General features: G+C 50.3%; 10 protein-coding genes across 10 annotated transcripts; 5 read left to right on the top strand and 5 right to left on the bottom strand.

Annotated features, from left to right (window-relative positions):
• The first annotated feature begins 544 nt into the window (after positions 1 to 544).
• BZA70DRAFT_30368 (uncharacterized protein) lies at positions 545 to 2,096 on the top strand. Its single transcript, XM_064914756.1, has one exon. It carries the CDS (start codon positions 705 to 707, stop codon positions 1,950 to 1,952), a length of 1,248 nt encoding a protein of 415 aa, XP_064770960.1. The 5' UTR covers positions 545 to 704; the 3' UTR covers positions 1,953 to 2,096.
• Positions 2,082 to 3,354, bottom strand: BZA70DRAFT_272524 (phosphatidylinositol transfer protein SFH5). The gene has a single exon (XM_064911670.1). The coding sequence runs from the start codon at positions 3,160 to 3,162 to the stop codon at positions 2,242 to 2,244; it is 921 nt and encodes a 306-aa protein (XP_064770961.1). The 5' UTR covers positions 3,163 to 3,354; the 3' UTR covers positions 2,082 to 2,241.
• On the top strand, positions 3,355 to 4,812 carry BZA70DRAFT_253881 (ATP-NAD kinase-like domain-containing protein; the record flags this gene model as incomplete). Its single annotated transcript, XM_064910745.1, has 2 exons — positions 3,355 to 4,197; positions 4,252 to 4,812. Exons 1-2 carry the CDS (start codon positions 3,520 to 3,522, stop codon positions 4,810 to 4,812), a joined length of 1,239 nt encoding a protein of 412 aa, XP_064770962.1. The 5' UTR covers positions 3,355 to 3,519.
• A 285-nt stretch (positions 4,813 to 5,097) lies between these two features.
• On the top strand, positions 5,098 to 6,236 carry BZA70DRAFT_30312 (uncharacterized protein). Its single transcript, XM_064914750.1, has one exon. It carries the CDS (start codon positions 5,383 to 5,385, stop codon positions 6,112 to 6,114), a length of 732 nt encoding a protein of 243 aa, XP_064770963.1. The 5' UTR covers positions 5,098 to 5,382; the 3' UTR covers positions 6,115 to 6,236.
• Positions 6,237 to 6,353: 117 nt separating this feature from the next.
• On the bottom strand, positions 6,354 to 7,761 carry BZA70DRAFT_272528 (uncharacterized protein). Its single transcript, XM_064911671.1, has one exon. It carries the CDS (start codon positions 7,613 to 7,615, stop codon positions 6,359 to 6,361), a length of 1,257 nt encoding a protein of 418 aa, XP_064770964.1. The 5' UTR covers positions 7,616 to 7,761; the 3' UTR covers positions 6,354 to 6,358.
• On the top strand, positions 7,762 to 8,686 carry BZA70DRAFT_308720 (Hem4 uroporphyrinogen III synthase; the record flags this gene model as incomplete). The annotated part of the gene is made up of 2 exons (XM_064914864.1): positions 7,762 to 8,063; positions 8,124 to 8,686. The coding sequence occupies exons 1-2, from the start codon at positions 7,805 to 7,807 to the stop codon at positions 8,684 to 8,686; spliced, it is 822 nt and encodes a 273-aa protein (XP_064770965.1). The 5' UTR covers positions 7,762 to 7,804.
• Positions 8,687 to 8,692: 6 nt separating this feature from the next.
• On the bottom strand, positions 8,693 to 10,812 carry BZA70DRAFT_272530 (carbamoyl-phosphate synthase-like protein arginine-specific small chain). The gene is made up of 2 exons (XM_064911672.1): positions 10,137 to 10,812; positions 8,693 to 10,062 (listed from the first exon to the last, which is right to left on the bottom strand). Exons 1-2 carry the CDS (start codon positions 10,411 to 10,413, stop codon positions 9,059 to 9,061), a joined length of 1,281 nt encoding a protein of 426 aa, XP_064770966.1. The 5' UTR covers positions 10,414 to 10,812; the 3' UTR covers positions 8,693 to 9,058.
• A 150-nt stretch (positions 10,813 to 10,962) lies between these two features.
• Positions 10,963 to 11,939, top strand: BZA70DRAFT_272536 (uncharacterized protein). Its single transcript, XM_064911673.1, has 3 exons — positions 10,963 to 11,252; positions 11,336 to 11,421; positions 11,510 to 11,939. Exons 1-3 carry the CDS (start codon positions 10,987 to 10,989, stop codon positions 11,617 to 11,619), a joined length of 462 nt encoding a protein of 153 aa, XP_064770967.1. The 5' UTR covers positions 10,963 to 10,986; the 3' UTR covers positions 11,620 to 11,939.
• Position 11,940: 1 nt separating this feature from the next.
• Positions 11,941 to 13,555, bottom strand: BZA70DRAFT_30433 (pheromone A receptor-domain-containing protein). The gene is made up of 2 exons (XM_064914771.1): positions 12,902 to 13,555; positions 11,941 to 12,851 (listed from the first exon to the last, which is right to left on the bottom strand). The coding sequence occupies exons 1-2, from the start codon at positions 13,431 to 13,433 to the stop codon at positions 12,115 to 12,117; spliced, it is 1,269 nt and encodes a 422-aa protein (XP_064770968.1). The 5' UTR covers positions 13,434 to 13,555; the 3' UTR covers positions 11,941 to 12,114.
• Positions 13,556 to 14,751: 1,196 nt separating this feature from the next.
• Positions 14,752 to 17,636, bottom strand: BZA70DRAFT_272540 (Sodium/hydrogen exchanger family-domain-containing protein). Its single transcript, XM_064911674.1, has 8 exons — positions 17,309 to 17,636; positions 17,196 to 17,240; positions 16,975 to 17,127; positions 16,775 to 16,908; positions 16,426 to 16,709; positions 16,130 to 16,362; positions 15,174 to 16,072; positions 14,752 to 15,106 (listed from the first exon to the last, which is right to left on the bottom strand). The coding sequence occupies exons 1-8, from the start codon at positions 17,346 to 17,348 to the stop codon at positions 15,023 to 15,025; spliced, it is 1,872 nt and encodes a 623-aa protein (XP_064770969.1). The 5' UTR covers positions 17,349 to 17,636; the 3' UTR covers positions 14,752 to 15,022.
• Between the last annotated feature and the right edge of the window lie 39 nt (positions 17,637 to 17,675).

Below are 17,675 nucleotides of genomic sequence, written 5' to 3' on the forward strand. Positions count from 1 at the left end.
TCATAGCATGTTTTTACACCAATCTCCGACTAGACTATCGAATAGACAGGTTCCAACTTGGATGGCATGAGGCGATATCCTATCGAGGCTATAACGAGGCTGCAGTATCTCTCTGTCTTGATCTTCAGGCTCTGCTCTCCAACTTATACTGTGAGGCTTGCGCTGCACAGGTCGACATTTGCAGATTCTGTACAGTGGTGCCTTAATGCCCGAACTATAGTGCCTGGATCACGACAGCGGCTGATCTGGCTGCTTCTTTCTTATCAGCCGCTTCCTCATGAGCTTCAAAACCCATCTCCAGCGGAACCGTTGTACTCGTATTCCAAATACTCCTTATATAGTTGTAGGCGACCTGCAGCAAGTTCAAGTAATAACGTAAACTAATGCCTTGATGCTCGACCTGCAGGCAGCAAGCCCGCGAGTCGACGAAACCCTAAACTGACACTCAACGATTAAGCCGTCCGTTCTCCAAAAGCGTAAACTGATCCTCGTCCACAGTTCCTCCAACGCACGGCTTCTGTCTCTTTCCAGCTTCTATCTCTGCCTCGGTCTAGTTCGAACTCATTGAGCGCTAGTTTCCTGATGTCGGGCCGTTCTTTGTGAGCTTAGGTTCCGCGTTTGAGCTTCGCTTCTACTTTGGAGTTTCATTTACAGCCCATTCTTCATTGCAAGTTCGTCACTCAGGACACACATTTCCCAGAACGATGGAAAGAGAGGCCAACGACGTGGATGACGTTGGGACGGGTTTAGCAGTCGTTAGCGCGTACTCGTTTCTAGTGCCAGGCAGAATATCGTACTTACCGCCCGAGACCGCGCGGTATCTCGAGAAATTCAAGCAGCTCGAGAATCGACCCGACAAATGGAGCAGGATAGTCGACGCCGCGTTTGAGCGGAAACGGAGTAAATCGAGCACGAGCCTGCACTCGCCGTCGTCGGTTTCGAGCACGTCGATGGCGTCGTCTACGTCGTCGTTACTCAGTCCGCCCAGCTCGACTGATGGGATCGAAGCACAAGAAGAGGTAGCTCAAGACCACTCTGTGCCTTCTGACCGCAAGGCCGAGCCGATTCTTGACTTGCAGCCGCTCGTGGAGTCTTATGAAGCCACTACGAAAGTTGAGACGCCAGAGAATCCCAAGAAAAAAGCAGTCACCGAAGAAGCCGCGCTACCAAGCATAGCGATGCTGCCTGTCAACAACCCCGTCAATTACATCGTCGCCAGCTCTCCTAACCGCATAAAACCGCCGATGGCAAAAGATGCGGCAAACAAGACACTCAAAGAACTGATACAGACCCGAAGCAAGCTATCAGAGATCGAGTCTCTGATCTCATACCAAAAGACCTGCGAGACTCTAATCGGCCCTTTTCAAACCTCGCCGTACACGACAAGCATCACAGTTGAAATTTGGGAGAAATTCCTCGACAGCCCTTCCTCGCGCAGATTTTGGCGGAAAAAAGGCGAACGGTTCGCGCCCGTGGACGGCGAGGACGACGAGAGCGAGGTCGGCAGGCCCGGCGCGAGCTCGAGCTCGAGCTCGAAACGCCGGCGAAAGTACGAGTGGAGTCATATCTACATCTGCGCGCATTCAGGCGCCCCGCGCGACCGGCATGATCCGTCGAAACCGCGGCGGCGGTCGTCGAAAGTCAGTATGAAGTGTGGGTGTAAAGCACGGATATCGGCGGGTAAACTCATAGATTCAGAGGAGATCGTCGTGCGCTGGTCATGGGAGCATAACGGCCACGACGATTTCTTTTTCCCGACCATGTCGGATTTGATGGGCAGCGCTGAATTTGTGCCGGACAGAGTGCTGAATCCTGGTGAAGTCCCAGAGGAGCTGATTGAGGCGCCGGAAGGGGTTTCTCCGCATTTGAAAAACCTGATTGATGGCGAAGCGGCCGAGACTGATCAGTTGACGCGGTTGCGCAAGATGCTGGATAGTCTTGCGCTTGATTGATATTTGGGTTATGTATTTCTAGGTCGGCTTTTTGTATATACAGTATTTGCTTCTTTTTGGTGTTTGGCTTTTAACTGAGGGATTTAAACGAAGGTCCTACACTGGTTGCAAATTTCCTTTCACAGATTATTGATTTGTTCTCAAACTAATACATAAATCATGCTACAGTCCTCTGCCTTTTGCACTTCAAAATCATATTACATTATAAATTAAGCATGTAAGCTTCACACAACAAAATAGGACAGCAGCGGTCTCTCACATGTACTCATCAACCAGACAACTGCATCGACTATTTTTCCTCGCTGGTAGCAGGAGCATCAGCAGGAACATCAGTAGCAGCATCGGTAGTCGTAGCAGGCTCTGGCGCGGCTTCGACTATAGGGATAGTGAAACCAGCGGGAAGAGTTATGGAGCTGTAGATATCCTGTTCCTTCAAAGGCTGTCCCTTTCCACCATACACCTCCGGAATGCCAGGTCCAAGATAGTCCACCAGCTGACTACCATAGCTCAGCACTACAAACTTCGCCATCGTCTCTCTCGAGACCAAAAGTTTCATCGCGGCAAACATCCAGCCCATGATCAAAGGCACGTTAATGAACAGCTTGCGGCCCAAAAGCTCGGGATAATGGCTGCTGAAGATGGCGACTGCTGCCTTTGAGGCCTTCTTCGCGTTGGGATCCATTCGCAGAAAACTGACATTCATGTAGTCGTGAACCTGGTCGATCTTTGTCCTCTCGCTCGCGAAATCAAGCAGCTGCAGTCCCCGCTCCATAACACCGACGCGCCATCTCAAGAACTGCTCGGTATCGCCAAACACGACTTCAGGCTTTCCCGCCGCCTGTCCGTACAAATTCCACGTCACGATATCACCGTTCGGCTTCGACTTATCCTCAGTGATGTATCCGAGCCCGTCAAACTTTGCATCATGCACCTCCTCAAACGCAGCCGACAAGGGCTTAAACTCCTTTCTCCACTTGAGCGTCCCGAGAATCTGCGCCCGCGCCGCGGGCACATCGTACGCGTTTGCGACCAAGAACTTGAGAATGATCGCGTCAACCGCGGCAGAGTCGGTCGCTAGAATGTTGTGCGCATAGATCTCGCTGTATTCCGCTTCCTTGACGACGGCCGGGATGGCGGACTTGAAGTCGTTGAAGCCTTGGAGCTGTTCGGGGGTCAGGGCTGCGAGGAAGGCGGGCAGTTTATCAGTCATTATCAGTCCAGAATATTTTATAAAGCAAACAATCAGCTGTTATTGTTGTGAAGAAATCAAGGTGGAAAGCAATTGAAGAAAGCAGGAGAAAACAGGAGCGGCAGAGATCTGCTGATTCGAGACCAAAGCTCGGAAACAATACATTCGAACTTGATCTGATAACCGGAACCAGAACTCTCGCGCTACCCGGCCTCGGCTCTTGGCGCTTTTATCTGAACTTGCGTAGATCACGTGGAATTGTGCACCTCGAGCTGCACCGTACGCAAGTTGAGTCCTTTTTTCTGGGTTTGAAGGCTGGTTTGTGAAAGAAGAGTCTGGGATACAGTAGGAACTGCTGCTGGCTATCTAATTGACGAAATGAAGTTTGAAGCTGCTGAGAATTCCCTTGAGGGAGTCGGTGATGACGGGTCGGCGGTTTCGATCCCATTTACGGAGATACTGGCGTTAACATCCAATGTCATCCTTACGATTCCAGAAGGAAGCGAGTCGTCTTTACGTGTATACTCCTACAAAGCATTAGATGTTACTGATGAGATCAAAAAGTACTATCTGAATGAACTTCCTCCCTATCTCGACCCTAGATCGGCGAACGTCACGGTCATCAACTCAGCCAACGCAGGCGCGAGGACGGGAGAAGCGGTCTACACATCCCTGCTCCGTCCGCTGTTCAAAGAGCTTGGAGTTGTGCACGAGTACATCTTGACTGAGTCAAAATCGTCGATCCAGTCATTTGCGGGATCATTGGTGCCAGAGTCGGGTCCGCACACTATCGTCATCCTTTCAGGCGATACATCGATTCACGAGCTGATCAACTCGCTCCGTCCTATATCGGAAGCAACCGATCTCACTATTCTGCCGATTCCAACCGGATCAGGGAACGCTCTGATGACTTCGCTTGATCTTGGATCCCCTACGTCCGCCATGTTTAGCATGCTCCACGGCTCAGTACGTCCCTTGCGACCGTTCTACGGTTCTTTCCCGCCCGGTAGCAAAGAAGTGATTCCACCTACAGACGACGAACCTGACGGCCTCACTGTCCCCCTGCAAACCCCAGACTACACGCAAAAGAACGGCGAAGACAGCGCGCAGAGAATATTCGCGCTGGTCGTCGTTTCGTGGGCGATTCATGCGGCGCTGGTGGGAGACAGCGATTCCCCGGAATACCGCAAGCTGGGCAACGACAGGTTCAAGATTGCTGCCAAGGAAAATCTAGAGCGCGGGGCGGCATGGCATGGAAAGCTGAGCTACGTAAGCTCCTCGGGAGGAAAACTAGAGCCAGTCGAGCTCGAAGACCTCGAGCATTCGTATGTCTTGACGACGAGTATCTCGAGCCTTGAGCCTGGGTTCAAAATAGCGCCTACAGCTAAGCCGTTATCAGGATCCCTAGAGCTCGTGCGTCTTCCGTTTTCGAGCGGAGAGGAGATCATGAGGGTGCTAATGCTAGCGTACCAGGACGGCGCGCATGTGGGTGAGCCTGGGGTTTTGTACACAGAGATTGAGAGCCTACGGGTGGAAATGGGCGATAGTGAGGAGCGCATGAGACGGTGGTGTGTTGACGGGAGGATTGTTATAGTGCCGCTGGGGGCGACTGTCGAGGTTCATAGCGGGGTTGAGAACGTTCGGGGGTGGAACGTGTATATAGTTGCATGAGGGTATAATCACCATAGGTATCTGTAAAACTTGATACCAGCTACACTCAGTTCCGACTAGTTCCTCGGTCACCGCGCGCCTACAAACCAACCAGCGCAAACGCAGAAAGTCTTTTACTCTCGTTTTGCCTTCAATCCCGCCAAACGGTGCAAACATCGCCAGCCACCGACTAGCAGCATTCTGCAGCGACCGCGAGGGGGCTGGCTGGCTACTTGGGGTCACCGCCAACCCCCAACCCTCGAAGCCCGCGCGCCGCTCAAAACGCCGCCTCTTCGCCCTCGAGTTTTTCCTTCCTTTTTTCCCTTTCTCCTCACCCCCTTCAGCCTTCGGATACAACTTACAGACTCTACAGCACTATCAAGCTCTCAAAAATGTTTTAAATCATCAGCGGCATATCATCGGCAATACGGCAATTAAAAATGGCATCTTTGAAATTATTATATCATTCTTTTTTCTCAGAGAGGTTTTCCATCCGAGAAGTTCTAGTAAATATTGATCACGTCTGAACGCAACAACTACAACATCTACTTTCAAATTTACACTTCGACGTCTTCCGGATCTACAGTGGTGATGGTTGACGATCACAATATGTCAGTCTTTGGAACTGTCAGACCCGGTGCTTTTGCGTACCAGAAAAACAATCTACTTTCACCGAATCAGCAGCACCAGCAGCGTATGGGCTGTCCATACTGGGCCGCAGCAGACAACATCTCTGCCGACTCGCTGTGGACGAACGTGCCGCAGCCTGCTCATGACGTCGCGTCCGCGATCCAGATGGACGAGGACATGGTCTCTGAGCCGTACGACAACGTCGACATGCCTGATCTGTACGGCAGCGATTTCGACGACGGCGACGATGACGATTACGACGAATTCGGCGTCGGCGACGTGTTGCTCGACGACAGCGCTGGCGTCTGGCGCGTGGGACGACCTGATCTTGCTGCGGGCGACGATGGCCAGGACACAGGTTCTGACGAAGAGATGGAGATGTCATGGCAGCATTCCCCGCCGATGAACACTGTCTTCACGGCTCCCTCGGCAGCAATGACAACCTCTCAAGAAGTCTCCGACGAGACAGACCACACTCGCATGAACCTGCAGTACAAACGGCAGCTCCTCATGTGGAGCCAGCACCACGACGCAGACTCTATGCGCGGTGGAATGATTCCTCCACCCGAATGCCCTTACTCACAGACTATGGGCATGTCGCCCTCGTTGACGAGCAAGCGGAAGAGACGGTTGAGCTCGTATCAGTATGAACCTGGTATGCAGAGAAAGCGTCTCAATGCTAGTGAGCGCTAAACCGAACCTTGTGCGTGGGTCCCGTTTATTTTCAATTTGCTTTTCTTGATTTTTCGTATCGTGTTTATGAGGATGAAGAGAAAATGAGGAGAGAAATTCAAAAAAAAAAACAGTTTGATATTTGAAGTGGGATATATGTTGAACGTGGAGAAAAGACAAAAAAACATTTATAGCGACCTTTATAGTTACAATGTTACAAATATACGCACCAAAAACACAACACATGAAAATAACAATAAACACCCTAAGAAATCTTCTTTTCTGACACGGAAGACCCAACTGCTTCCTTGACACTCTCTGCCAACGGCTTCGTAACCTCAGCCGGACTACTTCCCCAACCACCAGGCAGCCCAACCGACTTAAACCCTTCACTCTCAACGATCCCATTCGACAGCATCTTCTCGCGCTTATTCCACTTTGTCTGAGTCTGCGTCCATTCCAGCACAGCCGAAGGGGGAGGTGGCGGCTCAGTGACTTTTGTGACGAGGTACGCGGCCGAGGCTTCTGCGATTCCGTACATTAGGACGCCAATGTAGGGCATTTTCAGCAGGAAATAAAAGCCGAATCCGAAACCAAAGAGAACGCCTTCGCGGGCGTGATACCATTGCTCGCGCTCGCGGCGGGTGAAGGGGATGCGTGCGAAATACGGCAGCAGTAGCTCGCGACACAGACTTCTTCCGCCCCAGTAGGCGGCGATGAATCGCGTTAAGACCTTACGCGGAAGACACAACCCGGAGGCAAAGACGACAACAGCAGGGGTGACGCCGACGGTCTTGCGGAAGGAGTAGAACGAGACGATGGGAAGGATGATTGTTCCGACGTAGGGGATCGACGAGAGAAAGTATATGCCGACCGAGAACACCGAGCGGCGGACGTATCTGGCCACGAAGCGCGCGGCGTTGTTGTTTGCGGGCAGATCGTCGGTCTCGGCCTCGGTCTTTGCCTCGATGTTGCGTTTCTTGGAGAGCGCGCGCGCGGAGGTCGAGGTGTACTGCGACAGCGGGGCGTAGAAGCGAGAAGGACCGTCGGTGAGCGTGCCGTCTGCGAGTTTGGCGGGGACTGCTTTCTCGGGATGCATGTTGAAATACACCTTATCGATAAATTTAATGGACTCCATAAACATCTCGTCCATCTCTGGCCGGATATAGCGCATGAGACCGATAAGAAGCCCGCTCAAGTTGATAACGTGCTCCTCCACGAACTCGACGTTCTTGATTATCGACAGCGCACGTGCGACAGCGTCGGTGTCGTCCGCGGTATCGAACAGCCAGATGCAGACACGCAAAGAGATCTTGAAAATCCATAGCGGGACCGAGATCACGAGCTGGATACCGAGCGAGATCAGGACTGCGTAGAGGGCCTGCTTGTAGTACTTTGCTCGTAGCAGATCAGGGTTCTGCAGCGCCCGGTAGGCACCTAAGAGGGTCAGCTGGAACCCGCGCACGATGGACAGGAACGAGAAGCCGTCCGGGGGTTTTGCTATAAACTCAGGCGACGGCATGATTGTAAGAAGCAGCAGCAGCAAGAAGTGCAGAGGACCTGTTCGAGAGAATTTCACCCAAAAGATCTGAGGAACCGAATTATCTGCCCCGAGGACGAGTGTGATGCGGCTCGGCTGCCGTGCGCCGAACGCCGCCAAAAGCCCTGAGAAAGGAAGAATACGTCATCTTCGACCTCCAACATCAGATTCATGTCCAAACGGCTTGTATACCTCAAAAACCCAAGTCCGGACTCGAGTTTAGACCCCTACGCGGGCTCTGCTGCGTCGCGCTCATACAGCTCTGCTTTTGTGCCTGTGCTTTCGCACGAGTTTGTCGATCAGGATGAGTTGAAGACGTACATCCAGGACATGCACTCGCATGCCGTCTCGCAGCCTGTCAATGCGTTGATCATAACCTCTCAGAGAGCAGTCGAAGCTATCGCTTCTGCTCTGGACGAGCTCACTGATGGTGCGAAATTGCTTCTCTACGTGAATTGACTTACTTCTCTGATACTGACTTTGCTCGTAGACTCGACAAGAACATACATCCTCTCGCTACCCACATTCACCGTCGGCCCCGCAACAGCCTCGCTCCTCGAATCCCACGGATTCACAAACATCCTCGGCGGCGCTGATGCCGGCAACGGCAGCATTCTCGCAACAATCATATGCGCACAGGCGGAGAAATTTTCCCGCTGCGTTTTCTTCACGGGCGAGACGCATAGGCTGATTATTCCGAAACAACTCAAGGCGGCGGGGATCGAGTGTCTTGAGAAGATTGTTTACAGGTCGTCTGATGTTGCTGGTTCGGAGGGGGTTTTGAAGGAGTTACTTGCTCAGGGTGGTAGTAGCGAGGTATGGACAGTGTTTTTCTCTCCGTCAGGAGCATCAAAGATTGCAAAGACAATCGCAGAGATCAAAGCGACTACAAACAGCAGCAGCAGCAGCAGCAGCAGCAGCAGCAGCATAAAAGTCGCCGCAATAGGACCCACGACCGAAGAGTTTCTACTAAACAACGGAATCACGCCAGACGCGGTTGCGAAAAGACCAGACCCGGAAAGTCTCCTGAACGAGATCGACAAATGTACATAGCAAATATAAAAAAGAAAAGCAGAGAATTTATTATGATAAACTGAAGTGGAAACACAAAACGAATAATCTCTAACAACGAGTAACAAGCGCCGAATGCAAACACAGTAAATAAACCATTTCCTAATTGTTAAAATCGCAAAACATTAAACAAAAAAAAGACAAGAGACGGAAAAGAAAAACAGACACTCGCTATCGAGCACGCGTGTTTATTCAATCAGCGCGGAAGAACTTTTCTGATTCTACATATTATTACAGATCTTGAGAAAACCGAGGAAGAAAAACAAACGACAGATATAAAAAGGGAAAGCGACAGCCGATAGATCAATCAACGTTATCATTTCATGTCTGATGGGGTTGAAAGGCATCAGTCCATTACAAAGACGAAGCCGACGCAACAGCAGGCTCGGCAACAGCACCGACGTTCACGTAGTTGGACTCGGCCTTGTACTTCTTGATGTCCTCCAAGAACTTGTCAAACAAGAAGGACGAGTCCAATGGACCGCCCTTGGCCTCGGGATGGAACTGAGTGGAGAAGATCGGTCTGTACTTGTGGTACATGCCCTCGTTGGAGCGGTCGTTGAGGTTGACAAAGAACTCGGCAAAGTCGCTCGGGAGAGTGCTGGCGTCGACCGCGTAGCCGTGGTTCTGCGAGGTGATGTGGCACTGGCCGGTGGTGACGTCCAAGGTAGGAATGTTGTGCGCGCGGTTACCGTACTTCAACTTGATAGTCTGGGCGCCGACGGCAAGAGCCAGGAGCTGATGGCCGAGGCAGATACCAAAGATGGGGCCGGCAAAGGTATCCATGGTCTGCTTCAGGTTGTAGACGGTCTCCGAGCAGTGGATAGGGTCACCAGGGCCGTTGGAGATGAAAATTCCGTCAAACTGGCTGGCGACCTCCTGGATGGGGAAGTTGTGGGGGAAAACGGTGGCAGTAGCACCACGGCTGACGAGGCAACGGATAATGTTCTCCTTCACGCCGCAGTCGAGAACAGCAATCTTGATGTCCTGGCCAGGGTTGATGGTGTACGGCTCGGGAGTAGACACCTGCGAGACCATGTGGACTTTACCGGGATCAATGAACTCGCTGTTGTCTTCCTTCTCTCCGACGGTGATCTTGGCCAAGCTAGATCCCTGCTCGCGGAGGTATGTAACGATGGCACGCGTGTCGACGCCAGTGACGGCGGAAACACCCTCTCTCTTACACCACTCTCCGAGAGATTCGACAGCAGTCCAGTGGGAGTACTCGGCGGCGAAGTCAGAGACGACGATGCCGGAGCATTGGATCTTGGGAGACTCAAAGTAGCGGAGAAGGTTGTACTCGTCGCGGACGTTGGAGGGGACACCGTAGTTTCCAATCAGAGGCTGGGTGAAGACGACTGATGCTTGAGTCAGCATGCATTGACGACCGAGATTGTCGAAAGACGTCAAGAATAACAAGAAAAAGACATACGGATTTGGCCACGGTAGGAAGGGTCGGTCATTGACTCGGGATATCCAACAAGGGAGGTTGTGAAGACGGCTTCGCCAGAGATGTTGGAGTCAGCGCCGAAAGACTTGCCGGTGTAAACGGGGCCATCTTTGAGAGTGAAGGTGGCCTTGGGAAGAGAGACCGAGCCAAAGCAGCGGACAGTGAGGGGCGTGGAGGCAAAGGCGAGCTTTCGAGAAAGACTGCTGGTCTGGCTGATCGATGCCTTGAGCGAGAACGGGCGGTAGAAACGGGGCAACATAGCTGTTTTCTAGTTTATAAATGGGAGTTCTTCCAAATGTGGTCTATTCCGGACAACAGTATCAGCAATGCGAAGGTCTAGAGAAGAAACAGACGGGCCGAGGAGGAGAGCGGAGGCAAGAACGAACCTGATAAGTAGTCCTGCGCAGAGGAGAAAAAAATTAGCCACGAACTTTTTTGGTGGGCGGACGGCTTGTTCTGCGCGCGTGCCAATAAGGAGACAAGGGCGGACAGAGACAAGAGCGCGAGAACAGGGACAAGGCCGCTGAAGAAGAAGAAGAAGAAGAAGAGACTTACCTGGCAAGTGAAGAGCGAAAACAATCTCATAAACGCGATCGAGAGAGTGGAAGAAGGCGACGAAGGTGGTCTGGATTTGCGAGGCTGCTGAACTGAGAAGAGGCAAAAACGAGCAAAGAAAAAAAATTTGACTAATTTTTAAGATGACGTCAGAATTTAGTCAGCGATACAAACACCTCGATCGTCGTAAGCAGCGCTCACCGATCGATTTCACTCCGCCCTTCGCTCGCAGCGCTCTTCCTCTCATCCCACACCCCATCCCACCATACACCACACCATGAACGCCATCTCTTCATTCAGACCGCTGTTTCGCGGTGCCCCCGCTGCAGCCCGCTTTTTCTCTGCTTCTGCTGCGCGCAGCGATATCGCGAAAATGATTTTAGTCGGCAGAATGGGCAACACCCCCGACCTTCGCACTACGAGCGCCGACAGAGAATACGTCCGCTACAGTCTTGCCGTGCGCGGCAGTCGCAACGAGACGTCGTGGTATTCCATTCTTGGATTCAACAGTGTTGAATATGTGATGGATCACATTCAGAAGGGGTTCGTTATACGCCTTCCATTTCTTAATGACGTGACGCGTTTTTTTCTCGTGCGAAAACTGACATGCGTTTACAATTGTGCAGAGACCTTGTTTGTGTCGAAGCTGACGCTTCATTAGCGCAGTATGAAGTCAACGGCCAGCGCAATTATCGCCTTCAGCTCGTTCAGCGTAAGTCCTCATCCATACATTTCCCTTTCCTTCCTTCCTCTTTCCTCTTTCTGCGGCTAACCCCTGTACAACTTTCTGCATCATACAGGAAACATCTCAAAGCTTTCATCATCAAGGAAAAACCAACAAGCGGAAGAAGAAATTGTTGAGGAACACGACGCTGAAGCTGTCGAGGAGGAGGAGGAGGAGAGAGCTTAGCTTACAAGTTCTCGCTAGAGTCGCTCGTCTGAAGCTGTTTGATTCGGATCAGCTTCGATCCACTTCCGCGTTGTCGTCTTAATCGGCTTTGTGTATTTTCAGTGTATTTTAAATTTTATCTCTCCGCTTCCTTGATCTCTATATGTTTAAAGCATACGCATACGTGATTCCTGAACCTCATCACAGTCGCGCTCGCTCAAGAACTCCGCTGATTCTTCTCAGTGATGTCAAACAGCGATCTGCTCTCTGCTTGGTTTCACCAAAAACACTCTCCGTAATCACCATTAATCGAGATGTGTATATTCAATATAGAAAACAAACATACGCCAAACACACGCGCAACAAAAACAAACCCCTCCTTCGCGATCTGGCAACCCGTGCAGACCAAGTCGACGCATTCGGCAATCCACACAGTCACGTGCTCATTACGCCAAAAAGGTATCAACTGCCAAACAAAGGAAATAATCAACCTGCTCCAAAACAAGTCAAGAAGCACTATTTTTCTACGCGAACTTCGTACTTGACCCTCACCACGCCCTCTTCCGGATATCCAGCCGCGTTGCTGAACGAGATATCGTCCGACTCGGTAGACTCGCTCACCGACTGGAACCGCTCGCCGGCGACGATCGCAACGTCGCTCGCGGCGTGCTTCTCGAGGTCCACGTCCAGATCGTCGTTGAACGGCGAGCTCCAGTCGTAATGCGAGACTTCGTTGTTGGTGCCGCCGTAGAGCGTGCTTGTTGTCATGGTCACGTTATTTGAGTTCTTTGCATTAGAAGAGTCCGTCACCGAGCCTTGGGACACGTATGTTCCTGACGTAGACACCGTGCCTCTGTTAAGCCACTGTGAATTTGGGAACAGTTTGCCCAATCCAGCCCGGCTCAAGAATCGACGATACATATTCAGAGCATCGGCACCCAATCCAAAGTAAGCAAAGAGGAAAAACGCGAGGATCGGATATAGATAAAACTCGAACCGGGGCTTGTCATACGGCAGGATGACGATCATGTCGCGAATCTCAGGCGCGTGATTGAATGACCACGAAAAGCCCCGAATTCCATTATTCAAATTGAGCGCGAGCACGTAGAGTGAAAGTGGCAAGGCCACTATTATAATCGACAAACTGAAAAACAAAAGGCGCGCGAAGCGAGCTGTGGTGAAGCCTGAGTAACTTGTTCGCAGCACAGAGCTGATTTCGCGACGACGCTTGACGTAGTAGAAAAGAGTGACCACTGTTCAAAGTTAGCAGATATAGTTATATATTCAACCACAGAAGACTTACCCGAATAGTAGGTAGCAGTAAGCAAGAGAATAGGGGACCAGAGAATCGAAAGCAGCAGATCAACATATGATGCATCCGCCGATGAAGAGCACCCCGTGTATTGGAGGACAAAGTATCGGTTGTACTGATAAATATAATACAGCGGCAGTTGCACTGCTGGAAGAAATAACGAGTAAAAGAGCTGAATGCAAAGCTCGTAGCGCTTCTCGGACGGCGTCGGCGCCAGTGACGTCTGGCCAGACATGATCCGGGACAAGTTGCGCGAGATCGTGGTCAGCGACGCAGTGGTCCCCATGCTCGCCATCAATTGCAGTCTCGTCAGAAGATCGCAAAAGACTCTACCGTCCCAGTACGTTGTAACATCAGGATTTCCCCACGGAATCGAGTTCATAAACACGCAGAGGTTTCCTAGAACTGTCCAGCCGATGAGGAAGAGCACTGCCGTGTTCTGCTGGGATATATGCCAGAACAAAGGCGCGACACACATCATCAGCGAGATCAAGCTCGTAACAAATAACGGCACGTAAATCATATTGTCTTAATCTGACTCTGCTGTTTCGATTGCGCTCAGGGTTCCGGGAGAAAGGCCTCTATGGATCGATTGCGATTGAGGAAAAGAGCGGCATATCATATAGACTGACAAGATCCTGGAATGCCCCTTTTCCATGATCAAAAACCCGGAGCTACCAAGTATGTGTGCAATTGTTGTAGTAGAGGAGCTGTGGAGCAAGAGCTGTAGCCGCAAAAGAAGAAATACGGTGGAGAAAGCATTACCCAATGTCACAACCCATAGACTTCCCGATTAGGCAATTTCCACTGCCGTCCGCTCCTCTCTCCATTGTCTACTCTGTCCTCCGTAGAAGCATATCACTAATTGTCAGAAAGTTGAAGGCTTTATGCAGCTTAATGAAACAGCTCATATATGCGTGTAAGAATGAATATAGGATGTGTAAAGAGACAGAGGATGAGAAAGACAGCCGAACAGCTCAAGGTTGGACAGATGTCAACCTTAGGGTAAGCGATCCACAACGGCGTCTGGGTTGCCGACGATCCCGAAGATTTGACAATATATCGCTGCTCCTTTGTTTGACATTCACGCTGATGAGCTGGTTATTTGAAGCAGCTGGCTTCTATAGCCGCTGGTATGAAGCAGACTCCATCTTCGGACTATCCCTGTCCCTCCGTCTAATAGCCAGAAGCAGCAACAGATCCCAAGAAACTTACCTTTCCAGATCCCGGTGGGGACACTTCGATCCCAATGTGGAGGTTCTAGAGTTCTTTTTTTTCGTACACTAGCCGTTGCAGATCAAGTTCCTGATTCTAACTTGCGTAGCATGCGCTGCAGCAGAAAAGAGTGACTCTCGTCACAACCTGCAGACGATGTATGTCTTCTGCCTGCAAAATGTACGCATATATGCTCTCCTATTCTCTTGAGAGTTAGATAACACAGTACAGATTACCAATCTGGCGTTCTGTTAGATGCCTGATAACATTAGTTTGTGATTAGATGTAGATCAGAGTGGAGCTCAAGGTTTGCGTCCTCGGAGTACCCAGCGAATAGGAGCAGTTCTGCATATCTCAGTAAAGTGTCAGCAGTTGCCGATTTCTTATACACACAGTTGGAAGTCATAAAAGTGTTTTAAAACTAGAGTCGTGGACGTCTCTTTATATACTGCAAAAGAGCAGGTTAGAATAGGCGCTGACCGAATTACGATTGTTTGCGTTGCTATTGTTCTTAACCGCTACCTGCCACGACAAACGCACTCCAAATTAAGCAAAAATGTCATTTCAACCGAGCCTGACTCAGGTGGATTCCAAGAAATAATAACATTAAAAGTACCTAAAGACATAAAAAGCAAGTAATCGTACTAAAAGAATACAATAATATTAAAAAACAAAAAAAAAAAAGCCGGACAAGCCATATCTCCCGGATGCTAAGTACATTTGCTCGCCCGTTTACCATCTAGTTCTAAGTAGTCCTCTTGATCTTACTTGCCGTAATCTCAAACACAAGAAGGACTCGAATAAATAAACCAAAAAAAGACAGCACCCAAAATTGTACATGTCCACCGTATTTCCTTCCGCTGCATGCAAAATATCCCCGTCCCCTCTCCCGCTGCTTTACTTTGTAGGGGTTCCAGAGCCGGACGATTTTGGCGGTGTTAAGGCTTCAGAGGATGCATCAAGCAAAACGGGTTTCAGAACCTGAATAAAAAAGCAAAGTTAGTTGATGATTTACAATGAAATTAGAACTGCAGGGGGGGAAACTCACGTGTTCATCAAAATCCTGAAACCATCGAGCATGATCTTCTGCGGTGCGGGAAAGCAAGCTAGGCAGTGCACCCGATAACACAGATCCGTTACTAGTCGAGCTCGCTCCACCGGTGGGATCCATAGAAGTGGTCCTTGAAAACGACGGATGATGCTCGCGCTCGCCATCGTTGCTCCGTTCTCCTATTGACCCGCGCGGCGAACGTGAGACCGGCTCAGGAGCCAGGCTGTTTCCGAACTGAGCAGGCGTGGTCGTATCGGGAGACCTTCGGCTCTTGGAGTCCGACACGCGACGGACTGTGCCTCTTCTCTCGGTGAACGCGTATGGCATAGACGCTGCCTTGCGACCTAGCTCAACATCTAGCTCGTCGTCAGATTCGGACTCGGGCTCGACGCCCGTCTGGATGCCCAAGATCTCGAGCATGCGTGCAGTAGTACCGCCAAACACAATAACAGTCAAGACGACAACAACTAGCACCGTCGCTCTCAAAGAGTTGACATCCTCGCCCTCCAATCCCGCAGCCAGAGCAACGCCTACAGCACCACGTAGTCCGGCCCAGAACAGCATCATCTGATATTCCTTCGTCAGCTCCTCCGGCGCCGGACGTCCCGATGCGCGCGCCCGCACTCTGTTTACAAAGTTCAGTAGCTTTGAGAGAGGGAATACAGCCGCCCAGCGTGAGACGCAGATTCCCAGAGCGGTAACGATGATCAGCATAGGCTTATATACAAGCTTGACCTCTGTAAACATCGAAAGACCCAGGTAGATGAAGATGAAATTTTCCGAAAGCTGAGCTAGTGTCTGGAAAATGAATTTGGTGGCGATCTGGGTTCGTCGCGACATGTTGTAATACGCGTAATGCTTCAGTGTGATTCCGCAGAATAATAAGGACACAATTCCTACTCGCTCATTAGTCTACGCCAACAACAACGAATTTAGAGCAACAAAACACCTACCAGACATGTGGCATCCGTTGGAAAAGAAATAAGAAGCATAAGCAAACAACAGAATCAGACAAGTCTCAAGCGACTGGAACTGCCGAATTTGCGAATGCTTCAAAATCAATGCAGTCATGACTCCAACGATAGCGCCGATCAGCAGCGAGATAGTGAATGTCACAAGGAAGATTCCGACTCCGCGAAACAAGTCTGTAAATGTAGCAGACTCTCCGTGGAATTGTTGCGTGGTTCTGAATATCCGTCAGTACATTCACAAGAGCCAGTCATTAAAAAGAAAGGGGGTGAGATCATACTCAAACATAACGATACAAACAGCATCGTTCAGAATACTTTCACCAAAGATGATAGTATACAGCTTAGGATCAACCTTGTATGCGTTAAAAATTGAGAGAATTGTGACGGGATCTGTAGCGGAAAGTGTAGCGCCGAATCCGAGGGCCGTGACAAACGGAATCTTCAGACCTTCGAGACCCAAGAATGCCCAGATGTAGATAATACAGCCCAGGACGACTGCCGATATAAATGTTCCCGCAAACGCAAACGTCAGAATTGGTCCGATATTCCGGAAAAAGTTTGCCTGGTTGAGGAGAAAGAAAAATGGTTAGTGCTTGCTCCTATGTCCGACGGGGGTGTCACACGTACTTGATGGAGCTCGTAACCACAGTTGAGGATGATGGGCGGTAATAGCATGTTGAAGAAGTAGGTATAATTGAATGATACCGCATCCTGAATGTAATGACCCGGTAGAGTGCGGATAATCAGGCCAATAATCATTCCTACAGACAAGGGTTGATGAGTATTCTCTTGACGATACAAGGTATGCTAGCAACAATTCAACTTACCTGAGAAGATAGAAACCACAGTCTCATGCACTGCCTGGATTTTGCGAACTTGGAGGTAATAGCTTGTCCAGAGCGAGCCGATCAGCAGAAGAATCAAAATCAAGAGCGCCCATGACGAATAGAGCTCCTGCTTTGAGGGATCGGCTGCGTCATCTGCGGCAACAGGTGTTAGCTATCCCACACCAACCCAGCACCTAGAAAGCATTGATATATGAGATTACCATCAGGAGGAGATCCCTCAAAATCTGTGTCACCTTCGCGCTTTACTATAAGGCAGGTCTTGTTAGAAAAACACGTTGATCCAGATCGAAGCTGCCAAAAGTTCATTGCTCACCCAGCACCTTCGTCGTCTCCGCAAGCAGTGACGACAGCATTTAGACTTGAAGCTCAGCTAGGAGCAAAAAAAGTAGTGAGGGAGATTGAGCGAGAAAGGGAAGCTATAGAGAGCGTGTAGAGAAGCGCATCCAATGGTGTTGTGTAAAAAAGAAGCAGCAGCGCCGAACGCGATACAACACTACGCGTGAGCGTTCAGAAGCGAGTTGAGTCCCTAAGTTGATCTCACCGTGTATTATAGATACACAAACAAACCAACTAGCAACGGTTATAGCAATCAGACAGCTATTCGCAATGCCTGAATGAGTATAGAACGAGAGCAGCAATCTGAAGGCCGACGAGATGCGACGAACCGGCTTCCTGGAAGT

Source organism: Myxozyma melibiosi (genome assembly GCF_037950935.1).
Source record: "Myxozyma melibiosi strain Phaff 52-87 chromosome Unknown BZA70scaffold_1, whole genome shotgun sequence".
Classification (NCBI taxonomy): domain Eukaryota; kingdom Fungi; phylum Ascomycota; class Lipomycetes; order Lipomycetales; family Lipomycetaceae; genus Myxozyma; species Myxozyma melibiosi.